This window comes from Culex pipiens, chromosome 2 (genome assembly GCF_016801865.2).
Source record: "Culex pipiens pallens isolate TS chromosome 2, TS_CPP_V2, whole genome shotgun sequence".
Classification (NCBI taxonomy): Eukaryota; Metazoa; Arthropoda; class Insecta; order Diptera; family Culicidae; genus Culex; species Culex pipiens.
The window spans coordinates 163,461,991-163,479,072 of NC_068938.1; the positions used below are offsets into that span (position 1 = coordinate 163,461,991).

The following is a 17,082-nucleotide window of genomic DNA, read 5'->3' on the forward strand; positions in this document are numbered from 1 at the left end:
TTTAGATTTTGCCAGCTGAGTGCTCTTTTAGGGAAAATAAATTTTGAGAATTTCTGTGTTTCATAATTTTTGTTTTGTGACCTTTTGTGGACCCTAAAATTTGAGCAATTCTCTACCAAAACCGGAAATGGATTTTATTTGCATTTTTGGCTCAAACTTTGTGGGGCCTTCTCTATCATATCACCAAAGAAGCCATTTTATGTAATTGGTTCCCCCGTACAAGTCTCCATACAATTTTGGCAGCTGTCCATACAAAAATTGTACGTTAATATTCAAAAAAATCTGTAACTTTTGAGTGAATTTTCTGATCAATTTGGTACCCCGATTTCAAGATATAGCCACCGAATATTTGATTTCAGCGAAATATTTGCAGTTTTTCTATTTTTAAAAATAGTGATCCTAAGCGGCCATCTCAAAAAAAAAATTAAGTTCAGAAAATTTTCTATAAAATTAATACATATTTTTGCGATTACAAACTCTAAAAGCAAAAGGAAACCCTAAAAAACCCCACAAAGAACAGACTTAGCGCGCAATAAGACCGAGAACGGTGCAAATGGAGACGGCGTAGGAGTCAACCTTGGACCACCCACAGCTGATGAACAGTTCCCAGCACCTGATCTGGAGACGGTGGAGAGGGAAATCAGGAAGCTGAAGAACAACAGAGCTGCCGACAAGGTTATCCTCAACTCATTCAGATTTTTGAACTCGACAGTTTGCTTTCTTATGTTATGGCATTTTCATAAAAAAACTGCTTTTGAAAACTCGATTCGTGAACTCAATATGGCGGACCTTCCCATATCCCCTTAAACACATTAAAGATTGGACCTTTGAGATACCTACTGCGTAAAAAGGAAAAAATTACAGTAAAAATGATTTTTTCAAAGTCTTAGCCAAATAGCCCTACTGAGGGTGGGTAATTAATCAGAAATGAAGTAAATTAGTTCATAAAACAATTTGAGGTAGGATGTTGCTGTTCTGGAAGGTCAGTACAGTAACGCAAGTCTGCCCAAATCTGGAGCAAAGAATTAGGATTTGTAGGATTTTGTTTTTGATTTTGAGGAATTCCCAAGCTCTATTTACAAAAACCACGCATTCACATTTAACTCTAACAACGACATTTATTACTTTCAAGAAAATCATCAAAAAGAACGCTTCCCCTTTTCCCCTTTTAATCCGCAACGGTGTTCTCAATAATAAACGCCCGCGCCAAATTGCGCGTACACGCCAACCGCAGCAACTTCACCAAATCGTCCGTGCAGTTGTTGAGCAAGTTGGGCGCAAACTTTGCATTCAACGTCTGGTTGTTATCGTCCCCTTCATCCGTGTCCATCTGCTGAGACTGCGACTGTCCTTGCTGCTGCTGGGCCGCCGTCTTAGCTCCCTTGAGCTGCTCCTTGCGCTTCTCAATCATCGGCACCAGGTCCCACTCCAGGTGGTGCAGAATGGTGTACGTTTCCTTGGTTGGAATGACCGGTTCTTTAAACTCCAGGAGGGGGATGGTGTCCGCGAGGAGCGATGGCCAGAAGCTGGAAGGTTTAATGTTGGTTATTCTGTTGATGGAGTTGAGATTGATTTTGACTTACTAGCTCGGTGTGATTTTGGAATCGAGCAGATTGATGAGCAGCTCCGCTGCTTGTGCAAACGATCGCTCGCGGTAGAACTGACGGAAGTCGTAGTATTTGACCAGGAAGATGAGCCGCGGCGAGCAGAACATTTTCGCACCCACGTTCGCGATCACGTCCTCGCACATGATCTCGCCGGTGTTGCAGTAGTGCTCGAGGAAGATGTTGGCGACGGCCGTCACGTAGAAGCTGTCCCGCGACCGGATGGCCCACTCCAGGGCGTTGCCGTACAGGCGGTTGGCGAGGTTCCGCTTTACCAGCACCTTGCAGATTTCGCTCTCGACGGCTGGGAAGTTGTTCTTCTTGGCGGCGCTGATCAGTTTGAGGGCTTGCTTCTCGTTACGGATGGGGATACGGGCTAGGAGGGCTTCGCGAGCTCCGAGGCCTTCCGTGCTGGAGAACTCGAGATAGTCCAGGCCGACTTCCCAGAGGGACGCGTTACGAGACATGAGAAGGGTGCCGAAATCGTAGAGAAGCGATTCGCGGAAGAGTTTTTCCGCGTCCTGGTCTTCGGTGCCTCCGGTGGACAGGGTAAGCTGGCCGCAGTGGTAGAGCAGATCCACCAGGTGCGTCAGGAACCACTTGTTGTCGCAGATGTTCTGAATGTTGTGCAGCACTTGGGGCAGATTGTTCTCCATGACGGAGAGGATAATTTTGTCAAGATATTTATAAGTCGCGTTCATTCCGCCGGTGCTGATGCACTGCGAGAGCCAGGTGTTGGCAAACGTCCCCAGCTCGTAGTACTTGCAAGTTGACTCCGTGTAGAACAAATATCCAGGGAAGTACTCGAACCAACTGGTCGCATACCGACACTGTTCCGTCCACGTTTGACGATCCCCAACAACCAGCTTCACAATCTCCTCCAAGTCAGGCTCCGCCGCCAGAATCCCCGCGTCAATCTTCGACCGCGCGTTTGCCGACCAGTACTGCCACTGGGACTTGAACTTTGGCACCGACAGCCCCCCGTAAGCGCTGTAAATCGGCATCGTCTGCAGAATCTGCTCGGCCACCTCGAAGCAAACCATCTCCGACTTGGTGTGCAGCCTCAGCAGTGCCCTCGCCACCTGAATCTGCCCCTGAATGATCAACCCCTTCACCACGCCCCAGTACTCCTCGTTCGAGTCCACATCCCGACCCTGCTGCAGCAGCTCCGTCGCCATCCGGTTCGCCGTCGGAAAGTGATACTGCACCCACTCCAGCAAATTCGGCACCACAGCCGTGGCCGAGTTCGAATCAACGATCAATATCTCCACCAAATGCCAGATGTACTCCACCGAGTAAAAGATCGTCACATAGTTCTGGTACTGCTCCAAGTCCCGCGGCTTCGTGTTCGTTATCAAATCCTCCAACTTCTCCAAGCAAGCCCGAATCGCACTCCGATACGTCCGCGATATCTTCAAATAGTCAATCGAGGCCGCCGGCGAGCTGCTCTTGACGACCTGCAGGTTCAGGAACACGTTCGAGCACTCCGACACCAAACTCCGCAGGATCGGTTCGTCCAGGATGAAGGTCGGCGCCAGGTGCGTTACCTTGACAGGCGCATTTACCGGGGGCCGGTTATTTACCGACTGCAGCAGCTGGTTGCTGTACGCCGTCACGGAGATCTTGTCCTCGGTGAACCATGCCGCAGTAATGCCGTGCCGCTTTCCCAAGTTGCACGGGATGTTCTGTGAGTGGAAACCAAGGAAATACAATTCGTCCTACGTAAATCAATGTTAACCTACTTACCACAACCGGGCAGCTTTCTTTTGAAGACATCTTGAATAAATTTCCAAGGATTAACCGCACAATATCTACAAAAATCCAAATTTTACAAAATTGAGGCAAAGCGCGCGGCTTCTCGTTGCGGCGACTGTTTTCTGTTGTTTGTTTCAAGCGCGGTGACAGTTTGTTGCGCGAGGTTCAAAGCTGTCAAATGTGCAAAGCAACAACAACAACGACGAGGGCAGGGCCGGATCGAGACAACAAAAAGGGGCATGCGAGGGGAAGGACACTGCGAATATGTTTTGAAGTTCAGGTTCAAATCTCAGAATAGGGTCCTGAATCTGTTTGCATCGGCAGCCAAAACCAAACAACATTAGTTAAATTCTAGAGTTTTTTTTATTTATTTTTTTGAAAAGGTCCTATAAGGCTGGTACTAATTTTATTTAAAGTTTTTGTAACCCCCACCTTCAAAGTTGGCCCGAAAAATAAAGGGGCAATTTTTTTTTCTAAAAACTTCAAGATTTCAATGGAAATTTATGTGCAATCAGCTGAATTCAATTTAAAATGCATTTCCTTTCGTTTAGCATCAATTTTAGCAGGTTTGGGTTGATTTAAAAATCTCCTGAATTTTTGAAAAATTTCGATGTTCACTATCGCGAAACGTTTTTTTTTTTTTCGTTAAAATTGGGTCCTAAAATGAAGCTTAGATTGCTGATATTATTGTTTTCAGCGAAAAAGCTTATTTTTCTGAGTACAATGACCCTTTGTACGACCACAAAGAGTTTAAAATGGATTTTTAAATCAATTTAAAAAAATTAACCTCGCGGTCCTTCTTGACAGAAAAGTTCCTACTTGACAGCTCGTTCCAAGAGGACCATAGTTGATCCATCGCAAAAATGTTGTCTTGTCATTTTTTTTTGCATTAAAATAAAAAAAAAGTGATCAGGAATGGTTTTTAATCTTCCTACTTGACAGCTCGTTCCAAGAGGACCAAAGTTGATCCATCGCAAAAATGTTGTCTTGTCATTTTTTTTGCATTAAAATAAAAAAAAGTGATCAGGAATGGTTTTTAATCTTGTAGTACCCAATTTTTGATTCCGTCAAAACTTACATTTTTGAAAACTAATGTTTGCAAAACAACTGAACTAGTGTAAAATGCGTGGTAAAATGCATTCTAGAATACTTTTCGCATTCAAATGTTGAGACTATTTGTTGTTATTTAAATTTTTATATTTTTTTATTTTTTTGAATAAAACAATATATCGATAGTTCCCGTAGTTTCGAAAATACTACAATATCTGTATAAAAAAGCTTGGAGCAAAAGCTCTGGTTGATGTGCACCGTTTAAATGGATTTTTAATTCAATTTTTAACAATTTACTTCACGGCCCTTCTTGACAGAAAAGGTCCTACTTGACAGCTCGTTTCGAGGGGACCATAGTTGATCCATCGAAAAATGTTGTCTTGTCAATATTTTTTGCATTTAAAATGAAAAAAAGTGATCAGAGATAGTTTTTAATCGTGTTTTTTTTACCTTTGTACATAATAATTTACATAGTACCCAATTAAAGTTTCAGAAGATTAATTCTAGACTAAATTTTCAAAACAACCTATGAGTTTCCTATGCTGATCGGACCTTTTGAAAATTTAATCTAAAATTAGAACGCCATCTTATTCCTTGGCGGGATAATCTCGATTTTGCTAAAAATGAAAAATATGAAATATCGCGTAAAAAGAGGTTTCTTTGAAATAGCTGTTTTAACATAAAATTTCAAAATAATTTAAAAAAAATCCTTTTGGATTAAGATTTGGATCATTCTCTGCCAACCCACAAAAAAATTGAAAAAGTTGCCCGCGAAATTGTATCCCGCATAGTCATGAACTATATAACTACTTTATGACAAATAGTTACTCAACTATTTATCAAATGGTCTCTACTATTCATTAAATTGTAACCCAACTATATATGTACGATATATCAAACCATTAATTCCATTCCCAAAATAGTTTTGGTCGATTTTACTATATGAGAAATTAGTTGTTAGGCAGAAAACTATATGAGGTTTTCATACATATGTAAATATTTTTATAAACTTGGATTTTACGTCAAATAGTCATTGCCCAAAAAATTGACTATTCTCTATATAGTTTCTGAAAAACTACTTTACCGACACTACTTTGCCGACACTTTAAAAAAGACCGCAAAAATGAACCCTACAATTGTTGTGATAACTACTTCGGATATAATCAAATTTGATTTTTAAGTTCTATCGATAGTTGGTGAATGTTTACCGCCATTATATGTGATGTTATTTACGTTGCTGCCGAACTGCTGCCGCCTTATCCGATTGATCTATATCTGTTGGTGGTTTTTCAGTGGTTTTGGTGACATGTTGTGTTAGAAGGGAGCAAGCTCGGGGGCAAGTATTTTTCGATAAGTCCAAGTAGTCCAAACAATTGACTCATTTTATAGTGAACAGTAATAGTCCACCATGTAGTACACATATTTTTGGTGTATGGTAAGAACAGCATGCCTACTTTTTCTGGAATAGTGAAAGTCAATTTCATGAGCCCTCGTAACATTTTTCTTCTTTTGGGGAGTTTTCTGATAATCTGAGGAGAAGTGGGGGTGTTGAAGGTTCTCTATCATCCAGAGGAATCGACTGTGATCAATTTACTTGATAAAAGTTGAAATTTTTGTACCAATCGTTTAACATATAGTTGGATTATATAACAAACTGTAATTGTACTCCATACTGTTGAAATATTGTTTGAACTATTTGGACTTATAGAAATTTTTAATTCAAAATAGTATGGTGTATAGTAATTTTACTTCATGTAAGTTGACAAATTATTTGGATTATACAAACTTATCGAAAAAAATGTGGCCGCCATCAATTGTGTTCTACTATAGTATTTATAGTAGGTTTTTAGTTCTTACAGGTTCTGACTATAAAAATCTAAAATCTGTGGAATTTTGCTATATTGTTCTCAATAAAGTTGATAAATTGTTTGAACTATTTGGACTTTTACATTTTTTCGTTGAGTCACGTTGTCTAAACAATCCGAACTGTTTAGTGTAAGGTTATTGTACCCCAAATAGTTCAAAAATAGTTAGAATCATTAGATTTACTTCAATAAAAACGTCATCATTTGACGATCAGTTTCGTTATGGTTTTGTATAGTGCCGTAACTATATGATAATGGTTAAGTATGTGGTAACTACATCTCTTTTAGTAGTAATATAGTTTGGACTATTCCCCCGATGGTTTTTGATTATGCGGGATGCTCTACAACTTTGTAGCACATTGTTACACTCTTAAAAAATTACTCTGGAATGTTACAAAAAACCACGAAATATCAGTTTTTTATGTTTTTTTTTTTGATGAAAAATACGCTTTTTCGGATTTTTTAGTACGCAATAAAGTTGAGCATCTAATTTTACATAAAAGTTTTTTTGGCACCAAATTTCTGAATCATCACCAGTTCTGGCTAAAAAAACGCATTTTTTTTCAAATGTTTAAATAATAAATCAACACGAAAGTTTCGTGTAATAAATTTATTGCACACTTTGCACCAAATTCTCCACCCTTGCAAATCATAACTGCACACCAAATATTTGCACACTTGAAATCCTACCCCTTCTCCCCCCCCCCGCTCGCCTACCCTGACAGACGGACCGGGCCGACAACGGCCCGAAAACCGCCGGACGGCTCGACAAAACGGCCCGAATTCCGTCGGTTTGTCCGACGGAATTCGGGCCCTTTTCGTGCGTATATGCAACACTTTGTCCGACGATCGTCGAAATCGACGTTTGAGAAAATCGACGTTGACGGGCCGTTGTCGGGCCGTTTTCGGGCGACTTTGTTATTCAGATTGTCCTGCCATTGTCTGACGTTTAATTTTCGAATTTTTGCGATAATTAGATGTTTACAAAACAGATTTAAATTGCATTTTTTTTATTTCTCATCATAAATTAAATAACAATATAATAGGCGTTATAAGTGCAGAGGCGAGCCTTCAAGATCTCAGACGACTCAGAATTTGTCTTCGGTGGCAAAAGTTGCATGTTTTGACTTTGTCTGAAAGAGAATGTTGATTGAGGAAAATGAAATCAAAAATTGTACGCTGCATTTGTATACCTCTTCCATTATTCCGCAAAGCTGACATGCACTAATTTTAATAGAAAATTGAAACAATATAACACCGAAAAAAAACTTATCACAATGGCAACCATCCAAAAATGAACTGTCATAGCCATAACTGTGTCATCGCCTGCCTAGTTTTTTGCAAACGCTGAACAACGCACGACAATCGCTCGAAAATGGCAGGACTTAATCGACATCGAGCAGATAACGCTTCGAATCGCACGACCGCGGGACCCCAGTCTATCAGGGTAGAGTGGTGCGTGTCTCGACTGAGCTTTGTTGCTTTCGAACACTTTAGAACAGTTTCGAACTAGGGTGTGTGTCTTAGACAGTTTTTTTCTGCTGTAGTTTGAGGTGTGCACTTTTGTATAGAGCTTTCCACAAGTTGCACGATTGTCTAAAAATCGCTGCAATCTGCAATATATACCTCATTATAAAGTATACCTATTCTTACTATGTATAACAAAAGTGTCTGCCCCCTGGCCTGCTCAAACTTTTTTGGAATTTTACTCCTCCAGCATTGTACGTGTACAGATTGACAGATTTTTGTTTACAAACTTGTTTCCTATTCCGAGTTACTGTGTTTATTCGGGTTTTGTACAAGTTTTTCGAGTTTTCACTTAAAATCACTATCAGATGGCCACGGTTAGAGAAAAAACGGACAACGAATCGCTCGAGTGGTCCCCGGAAGATGAAATCCAACTGTTCTTCGCAATGGACGGTCTCCGGCCGGTTGGCATTAATCGGCACTTTTTTATCGCTTGCGTCGTGGAGCGGCTTTCGAAAGCGCTGAACCGGGAGGTTAGCAGCGAATCCGTGTGGTCTCATCTCGGGACAATGTACAACCTGCAGGCCCTGGACGAGCAAGATCCGCTTCCGTTCCCTAATGAGGAGACCGATTTCAGTCTGCCCGAGGCGGACTATCCGCTGGAAAAGAAGCGGAAATCGATCGAAGAGCAACAACCGGCGGATGAAGCAAAGAAGGTGGAAGTAAAACCGGATGCGGCTGTTAAAGTTACAGGTATTTTGAAGTTTATTGTAGTTCAGTAGATACATTTCTAATTACAATCAAATTTCAGCTAAAGAAAAAGAACCGGCGGACAAGGAAAAGGACAAACCAGCAGAAAAGGAGAAGGAAGTCAAGCAGAATAAACCTGCTCCGGTGGACAATACGCCGAAACGACCGCCTAAGCGTACCCGTGGATCTTTATCGCTGGAGCCGAACGCATCTAGTCCGGCAAGTACGCCACCGAATGTACAGAGCACCAAGCGGCGACGGATTTAGGATTAAGTTTGTATTACATTAGCGTTGTAGACTGCAACATTTTAAATCATAAGCAAATTATAAAAATAACAATCAAACAATACATTGTTATGTATCTACGTCAAATTCTTTAACTCTAGATTAAATTTTCAAAACAACCTATCCCTCATGGGTTTCCTATGCAGATAGGGCCTTTTGAAAATTTAATCGAGAACTGTTCTTTTGTGGAACAATATAAATCGAAATAAACACTTATAATAAACGAAAATTATGTTGTTTTTCTTTCGTATAATAAATATTTTACATCATCCTCCGTGTAAGCACGAGAGCAAGCAGCAGTCAAGTGCTCAGTGCTCCATAGTTTTTTCGATTTTTTCGCCGTAAATTACCGTGATTATCCGCGAGTTTGCTCCTGCAGCATGCCAAAGGCCGGCCGTGGCCATGGCAGTTCGAGTGCGGCCTCGAAAAACCCGCGAAGTTCGTCTACCGGCCGTGTGCAAAAAGGTAAACAAACCAACGCCGTGTCGACCGCCATCGCGCAGGGGAGCGTGAGCGCAGAAGGCATCGACAAAAAGTTACTACATCCCGGATATGTTCCGAGATCACCAGTGCGAACCCGTTCAGGTACTTCCGGTGCCACGACCAACACGTCAACATCCGCCAACATTCCCATCAGGAACGAGTTCCAGATGCTGAGCGACGATGAAGAAAACAACAACAACAACACCGACGGTAGCAGCACTACCGACGACGACGATGACGATCGTCGTGCACGGAAAAAAGTGCCGACGCCAAAAACGAACAATTCTCCAAAGGAACGTAGACCACCTCCAATTTTTGTTTTGGACACGTTGGTGGACGATATTGACGAGTTGCTGGAAGGCCTCGGATATTGTCTGAAAATCGGTAAGTCGTCAGTGCAAGTCTACACATTTGACAACAAGAACTTCGACCTGGTTGTGGAGAAATTGAAGAGTAAAAACTTCAAGTTCTACACATTCGACCCCGTGCAGAAGACAGCCGTTAAGGTCGTCTTGCAGGGGTACCAAGACCGCCCGATCTCCGACCTCAAGAAGGACCTCTCGGGTGCCGGAATAACGCCGCGAGACATAAAAGTCCTCTCGCGGAAGACAACAGTCACAGGTACACACACACTGTACCTGTTGTACTTCGACCGCGGCACCGTCAAGATTCAAGACCTGCGACGAACTAAGGCGTTGGACGGGTTTTGGGTAAACTGGCGGTTCTACTCAAAGAACCCGTCGGACGCAGCACAATGCCACCGTTGCCAGAAATTCGGCCACGGCTCGCGGAACTGCAACCTCCCGCCCCGCTGTGTGAAGTGCGGCGAAACACACCTCTCTGAGGCGTGTGCACTGCCGTGCAAGGCGGACCTGGGGGACAAGGCAGAGCAAACCAAGGCGCGCATCAAGTGCGCCAACTGTGGAGGTAACCATACCAGCAACTACCGTGGATGCAGTGCACGAAAAAATTACCTCGAGGAGCAGGAAAAGAGGAAGAAGAAAGCAGCAGCGTCCCACCCTCCTCAGCGAAGTACGAGCGTAACCGTGCCGGCTGCTGGGCAGCGTACGGTTCCCGCGGACAACTCAGCATTCCCCCCTGGCTGGGGGCGATCGTTTGCCAGCGTGGTTGCTGCCGGTAGCGGCAATACGGCCCAGCAAGAAGTCACCGGGGAAGATCTCTTCACCCTGCCAGAGTTCTTTGCTCTCGCGGGGGAGATGATGTCGAGGTTTCGGACCTGCCGTAACAAGGCGGAGCAATTTCTAGCCCTTGGGGAGCTGATGATCAAGCACATCTACAAAGGATAAAATACTGTGATTTAGTTATAAGCTTTTTCTCTTTCTTTCCCCTTTCCTTTGCAATTTTAGCAAGTTTTTTTTTTTATTTTTCTTGCTCTTGTTAGTGCCATAGTTATAGAAATAATTGTTCCAAAATGGATTATGATGCAACACACAGCTGAAAGGAACTCCAAAACTCTGTTATGAATTGCAAAAGAACTGATTGTATCTTGATTATTCACCAATAAAACCGAATTAATTAATTAATTAAATATTTTACATCAAAAAATTAATTTAGTTTCGTTTAAGATAATTGTGTAAATTTTTACTGGAAAGCAGGACATTGCTATTAGGACGCTTTGAAACTCTTTTTTATTTCAAATGATTAGGGGAGCGTGGGGAGACTTGATCCTCTTTTTTGTATCGCACTTAACTCAATTTCTCACAAAACTATGAACGTTTTGCATGAAATGAACATTCAACTATGTTTGGCTGATAAGGGTATTTAATCAGATGAACTCTGCGAATCATGCCAAGCGTTTGAAAAAAATATTTTAAACCGGCATTTCCAAAATGTTAGGGGTAACTTGATTCCCCTTTCAACATTTTAAAAAAATCTTAAGCAACATGTTTCTTAATCATTCAATTTTTGATTTTCGATGTACAGCAATTTCACATAAAAACTTAACATTTGTGTCCAAAATGAAACAAGTTTAGTATGTAAAATATTTAAAACCTAAAATATTCTTTTTTAGACCAAAATTAAGCATGCATAGTTTACAAAAGCTGATAATTTTTGTTTACAAAACATTTGAAAAATGGTTCAAACTGCAGTAAGTAAAAATTCAAGGATCATCCTCGTGGGTTAAAGACAAACTTATGGGAAAATGGACGAGCTTTCCGGTAAAAATATTTTCGAGACTGAAAAATCAAGTCTGTCATATAATAGAAATTGCAAAACACCATCAAAAAACCTATTTTTTCATCATTTTTATTTTTAAAACCGCTGTAACTTCACAAAGATTGGACTAGGACAATGGTCAATATGAAGACTTTTATGTAAAATTGTCTGGAGAATCGACTCTCGTGGTCGGTTTTTGAAAATTTTGATATTTAGAGCACTTTTGAAAAAAAAAACAGTTTCAGTAAATGACTTTTGTATTTTTTTAGGTGAATTGCTCCAGCCTGCATTTTTCGTGAGTCTTTTTGTAACATCTTAGGCTATTTTCACGAAAATTTTGAACGAAAAAAAATCGTGGGCTTACCTTCAAATTTGACTTTTAAACTTAAAAATCAAAAAAATCTCATAAAAGTGGAGTGTTTCTTTTCTTTCAGCGTATTTTTTTCGGAAAGCCCGTAAAATTTACTACAAGTTTGTCATTATAGATTGAAACTGGCTCCATATACACACAAATGGCTTATATATGCCTAGGATAACATGTCTACAAAATTTCATTGAAATCGGAGAGGGTCGAGAAAAAAGTACCTAAAAAATTCCTGTTATGGGCTGGAATTGCTCTTTCCATTCCTTTGTTTTTATTTTACCAAAAAAGCATTTTGCGTAATTATTCTTCCATTCAAATCTACTTACTATTTTGGCAGCTTTTAAAATATTCGAGAATCGGTAGTCGTACCTTGAATTTTATTTTCTGATCGGTTTTGTACCTTCGGCAAAATTGTAGGTGTTGATTAGAGATCCTAAATAGAAAGACTGGTCGAAGTGAATTTGACGTACCCAAACAGACACGAGTTTGACGTATACAAACGAGCATTTGCCTTTACGCCTAGCAAAACTTATCAGTGTTGCCAAGCTCAAAACATACGTTGCCAGATCGATTTAGCATGCTTAGACCAGTCTCCCTATTTAGGATCTCTAGTGTTGATGGGATGGATTAAAAAACAGAGTTGCGCAAAATCATTATTGTTGGACGTTTTTAATTACTGAAAACGCAAATTTTTGAGTAAAAACACTAGTTGGTAAAAAGCATTTAGCAGTGCTGTAATTTTGCGACTTTTGAATTAATTTTCTTAAAACGTCTGAAATAGAGTCAATAATTGTTTTATTTAATTTTTATATGAATAACACCTAAACTCCCAAGCTCAGAAAAAGGGGGAATTTGTATGGAAATTCCCCCTTTTTCTCGAGCTTGGGAGTTTAGGTGATAATAAATAACTCCATTTTTGATTTCATGTTGTTGTACCTAAAAGTGTTTTTTTTTCTATCAAAATGACTTCTTTTTACAAGTAGAAGTAGTTTGACCAAATCGACCAAATCCGATTGATTGATGTTTTCTCCAGCGAGTTAGAAAATTTTCTAAAAAATTCAATACCAATTTTAGAATATCGAAAGAAAATATAATGTTATTTTTTTACATTGAAATTAAAATGCTCAACACATTTTGCTGTTAAAAAATACTTAATAACTATTTCAAAAATATCTTAAATATCAATCCAAAATATCTTGAATACCAAACCAAATTTCTGACATATACTTTGAAAAATATTTGCATTGGCCTTAACAATCATCAAATCTAAAAGCAATGAGTCACATTCAAGATTCATTCCTCAGCTTGGAGGTTTCTTGCCCTTCATTCGATTGACTGACCTCCTTTCCTTTCGTTTCAGTACCTTCTCAACCACGTGGCCAGACACTTTTTAAAAGCTGCTTGCCTATGCTAATTCAAAGGTGTTTGTTTTATTATGCTTCTTTGCGAGAAAATGTTATGACAAACAATTAAGGTGGTTGTAATAAAGTCATAACGTAGTTTTTGTTTTGTTTTTGGGTTTATAAGCAGTCGAAATTGCGTAACATGAACCTTGAAATAGGAAAATCCAAAGTTGGTCATAAAATTGTAGAAATGAAGGAATGAAAAAAGCGTGAGTTGTAATCAAATTTGGAGAGCCTTTGTTTCTCAAACTTTCATTATAAGAACATGATGAAATTTCACCCAACCCGGCGAGGTCAACCGTGTCCAATTGACCCCGCCCACATTCCGTGCCAATCAAATTGAAATATCGCGCTTGATTAGAATTTCGTTCAAATTATTCGCGTTCAAGCATAATATGTTCTGACTGACCAGCAGCCAATCACCATCTTTATCGGTACTTTGCGTGCCGCCGAAAGTCGAAAATTTATTCAAAGATTGCTTTCGAAAGTAAAATCGTTTTTATGTACGTTTTGTTCTTGGCTCAGCGAACCAATCTGAGATTTCGGCCACTTATCGAAGCAAATTTTAATAAAGCACCCTTTTGCAGACGCGAGGTAAATCAAGATTAGAAACAAAAAGTCCGACTCGTCAGGTCGTATAATTCATTAATTTGGGGTGGGTAATAAATTGCATTGTGGCGCGACCAAATTGCCGCATGACCAACGGAATTTCTTGCGTGCGTGTTTGGGAACCACTTTCTTAAGGGTCTCGTCGGTTACCACCTGCGAAATTCTTTGCGTCTGTTTTTGCTTCTGCAACCCCAATCGGATTCAATAAAACTTCTGAAACAAAAATCTGCTATGCGTTACGCGCAATAAGGTAGAGGCAGTTGAAATTATGACAAAGTGGCGCGCAGTGGAGACCCCGAAAGGTCACCCAGATCCCCGAAGTGTCGGCGATGCTGATTTGCAGGTTTTGCTGACTGTTGGCAAGAACTTGGGCTGTTGACCAACACACTTGGAGTCATAAGTACGAGGAGCCTTTTTTTTTTTTTCTTTTTTTTTCATACGAGGAGCCTTATCGAAACGAATACAAAACGGCTGAGAGGGACAAATACTCGTTCAAATATTGTTCTTGCGAGAGAGCTCAATGTGTAATCTGACGTACATTCAGAAATGATAGAGAGAAAGTTTGACGCTGACTAAAATGAGCGGAGACCGCTAGAATAAAAAAAACGCTCGCGACGGTCGTCGTCAAGGAAGTAAGGCAGAAATGATAAGAGTCTCACAAAGGTTTGATAAATTTGAAATTAATATCTATTTTGTATCAATAAACTTAAACAATGATTACTGTCACTTTTATAAAAAAGAAACAAATTTGGAGGTCGAATTGGTAGACTTTTTACTACAAGAAATATGACTTATCTTGTTTTATGCTGCCCATCCCATTCTTATGGTAAACTGCATTTACAAAGATTTGGAGACAAATACTAAAGGAGGTATTAGACTATGACAAACAAACAAACAAACTAGACAAGACACAACCAAAAACGCTTGACAAAAAAAAAACAGTTTGTTTGCCCATTACACTACAGCGAACATGTTTGGCGAACTTAAACGCTTATGACGCTTATGACATTTTTGGTAGTCATATTTTATAATTTTCATAAAATGTAATTATTTAACAAATATTCTTTGAAAGAAATATACATTTGACTTTCTATGTAATAATAATAGCCACATCTACCTGTACGTTCAATTTTTTTTCCAAAATCAACTAAAATTTTGCATAAAAGAATCACAATTAAAGGGTAACTAAAAATGTACAGTTTAAAAGTTTGGACATACAGCTCGTTTCAAAATTTAGGCCTGAAAGGCCTAAGATGTAACCGGATGCCTAAGATGCCCACCGGATCTAAAAAAGTCAATTTTGGTAGACCCTAATGTATAAAGCGTAGTTAAATGTTGACGTAGTAATTTTATTTTTAATTAATATCGTCTTTATTTCATATATTGTACGACGTTTAAAAAACAGTTTAAATTGATCGTTATGTTAAAACCGAACGGATATGAAAGATTATTTCTGGAAAAATAAGATACACCGACAAGCAACCTGAACTTGGAAAATCAACACTTCAACACGATGAAATCCAGGCTACAATTTGGTGGCCTGCAACCAAAGCTAAGTTATGGAATAAATATATTCAGGTTTACAGCTTGTATGAAGGGTCAAGAAACAGCTTTACGAACAGCAGAACAAAAGAGAGGGAGCGATTTCTTGAGAGTTTAAATTATTCTTGACTGGTTCCTTATAAAATGCATACTCTACATTCAGAACGAATTCTATTTAAATAATATCACAAAAAATGTACTGCTTCATATTTTTAATACAAAAAAAACTAAAGCTAAAAAGGCCGTTGCTAATATTTTCCAAAAAAAATGTCGCCTCCCCTTGAATATTGGCTCGAAAAAAATGGCAAAAAATTGCTTGAAACTAGAAGTTGTAAATTTTTTATGTATTCTGAAAAGTTTCCAATCGATTTCCATTTCTTTCCTAAATAGTAGGTATTTATGCAACAAACAGCTAAAAAAAATATTTTTTATATGCCAATGAGTCGAATGCATCATTTATTGCAATTTCGTAATTTTTAATTAACTGAAAACATTTTCCTGCGTTTAAAATCATATTTAGCATGTGGATCGATCAAAAATATTTTCAATTTTTGTGGAATTCCAATGTACAGCACCGCAAAAAGTTTTTTTTGGGCAAAAAAAACCTCTTCAATAATTGGATATTTTGAAAACTAATGATTGCAAAACAACTGGGCAGGTGTAAAATGCACTTTAAAACACTTTTTTCATTCAAATGTTGAGATCATAGTTTATTATTTCAATTTTTATTTCCACCTTCAAGAATGACAGGTAAGTAAATAAAGAAATAAAAAATGAGATTTTTTTCTTCTAAACCTATTTTTCCTTATAAGGCGTACCCTACAACTTTGCCCAACACGGCGTGTTTTCTAGGCAACCTTAAGGTTAAAAAATAGTCATCGCTACTTTCAAAAGTATCTTATAGGAAATTTTCTCAGCTTTCCAATGCTTCTAAGAGCGAAATGTTTCATCGGGAAATTTCTGAGATATCTATATTTTAAGTTTTTTGTTTTAAAATCCTTAATCATTTATTGGAAACTTTTAAATAACAGTCCAGGAAACTTGTCAAATGATGTGTTTCATGTGTCATTTACTCATCAAAAAGTGCAAAACAATACAAGAAACAACTTTGTAGAAGGTTGCAAGCCGCTAAACAAAATTTAGTTTTAACCGAATTTTTTAATATGTGGGATTTATTCAGAAATTAAAATCATAAAACCGCATTAAAATATTATTTTTCAAGAACAAATAGATTATTACATAATTTTTGTGTACAAATAACACCGGCCTGCTCTGATTCAGCTTGGAATTAGCTGATACATCCAAAATTTTTACAGGTTTGAGATTGATAGGGTATTACAAGATTTTTATAAATAAATAACATATTTCCTTAATCAAACATTAACCAGTTGCATGAATACAAAACATGTTTAATACTCGAAATTGAACTGCAAACTACTGTTGCAAGCTTTAGGAGAAATACTTTTCATTAGTATGAAATGATTGTTTTAGTTTTTTTTTGTATTAAATGATCAAGGAATTAGCAATATTTTAGAAGTTTATAAGACTCTCATCTTCAATCTCATCTTTTTAAAAAAATGTTTTATTTCTTGATTCTTGTTCAAATAGTTTGGAAAGACTTTTTTTGGTTTTATTTTTTTGTTAAAATGATAAATAATACGGTTCAAACAAAAAAAAATGTGACGGTGTTTTCAGCATTCTGAATTGGAAGACTCGAGTTTTATTGC

The 17,082-nt window shown here is 38.7% G+C and overlaps 2 protein-coding genes across 2 annotated transcripts; one reads left to right on the plus strand and one right to left on the minus strand.

Annotated features, from left to right (window-relative positions):
* Window positions 1-1,091: 1,091 nt before the first annotated feature.
* LOC120416740 (nuclear pore complex protein Nup75) lies at window positions 1,092-3,478 on the minus strand. Its single transcript, XM_039578574.2, has 3 exons — window positions 3,351-3,478; window positions 1,584-3,289; window positions 1,092-1,526 (listed from the first exon to the last, which is right to left on the minus strand). The coding sequence occupies exons 1-3, from the start codon at window positions 3,378-3,380 to the stop codon at window positions 1,169-1,171; spliced, it is 2,094 nt and encodes a 697-aa protein (XP_039434508.1). The 5' UTR covers window positions 3,381-3,478; the 3' UTR covers window positions 1,092-1,168.
* Window positions 3,479-8,029: 4,551 nt separating this feature from the next.
* LOC120416741 (MRG/MORF4L-binding protein) lies at window positions 8,030-8,999 on the plus strand. Its single transcript, XM_039578576.2, has 2 exons — window positions 8,030-8,494; window positions 8,553-8,999. Exons 1-2 carry the CDS (start codon window positions 8,110-8,112, stop codon window positions 8,756-8,758), a joined length of 591 nt encoding a protein of 196 aa, XP_039434510.1. The 5' UTR covers window positions 8,030-8,109; the 3' UTR covers window positions 8,759-8,999.
* Window positions 9,000-17,082: the final 8,083 nt, after the last annotated feature.

What these genes read in the sequence shown, in the direction of transcription:
- LOC120416740 (XM_039578574.2), bottom strand. Translation starts at nt 3,380, where the DNA reads ATGTCTTCAAAAGAAAGCTGCCCGGTTGTG. An exon ending in AAGAAAGCTGCCCGGTTGTG is followed by an intron (nt 3,290 to 3,350) that starts GTAAGTAGGTTA and finishes TTCCACTCACAG; the next exon opens with AACATCCCGTGCAACTTGGG. An exon ending in TCCAAAATCACACCGAGCTA is followed by an intron (nt 1,527 to 1,583) that starts GTAAGTCAAAAT and finishes TAAACCTTCCAG; the next exon opens with CTTCTGGCCATCGCTCCTCG.
- LOC120416741 (XM_039578576.2), top strand. Translation starts at nt 8,110, where the DNA reads ATGGCCACGGTTAGAGAAAAAACGGACAACGAATCGCTCGAGTGGTCC. An exon ending in TGCGGCTGTTAAAGTTACAG is followed by an intron (nt 8,495 to 8,552) that starts GTATTTTGAAGT and finishes ATCAAATTTCAG; the next exon opens with CTAAAGAAAAAGAACCGGCG.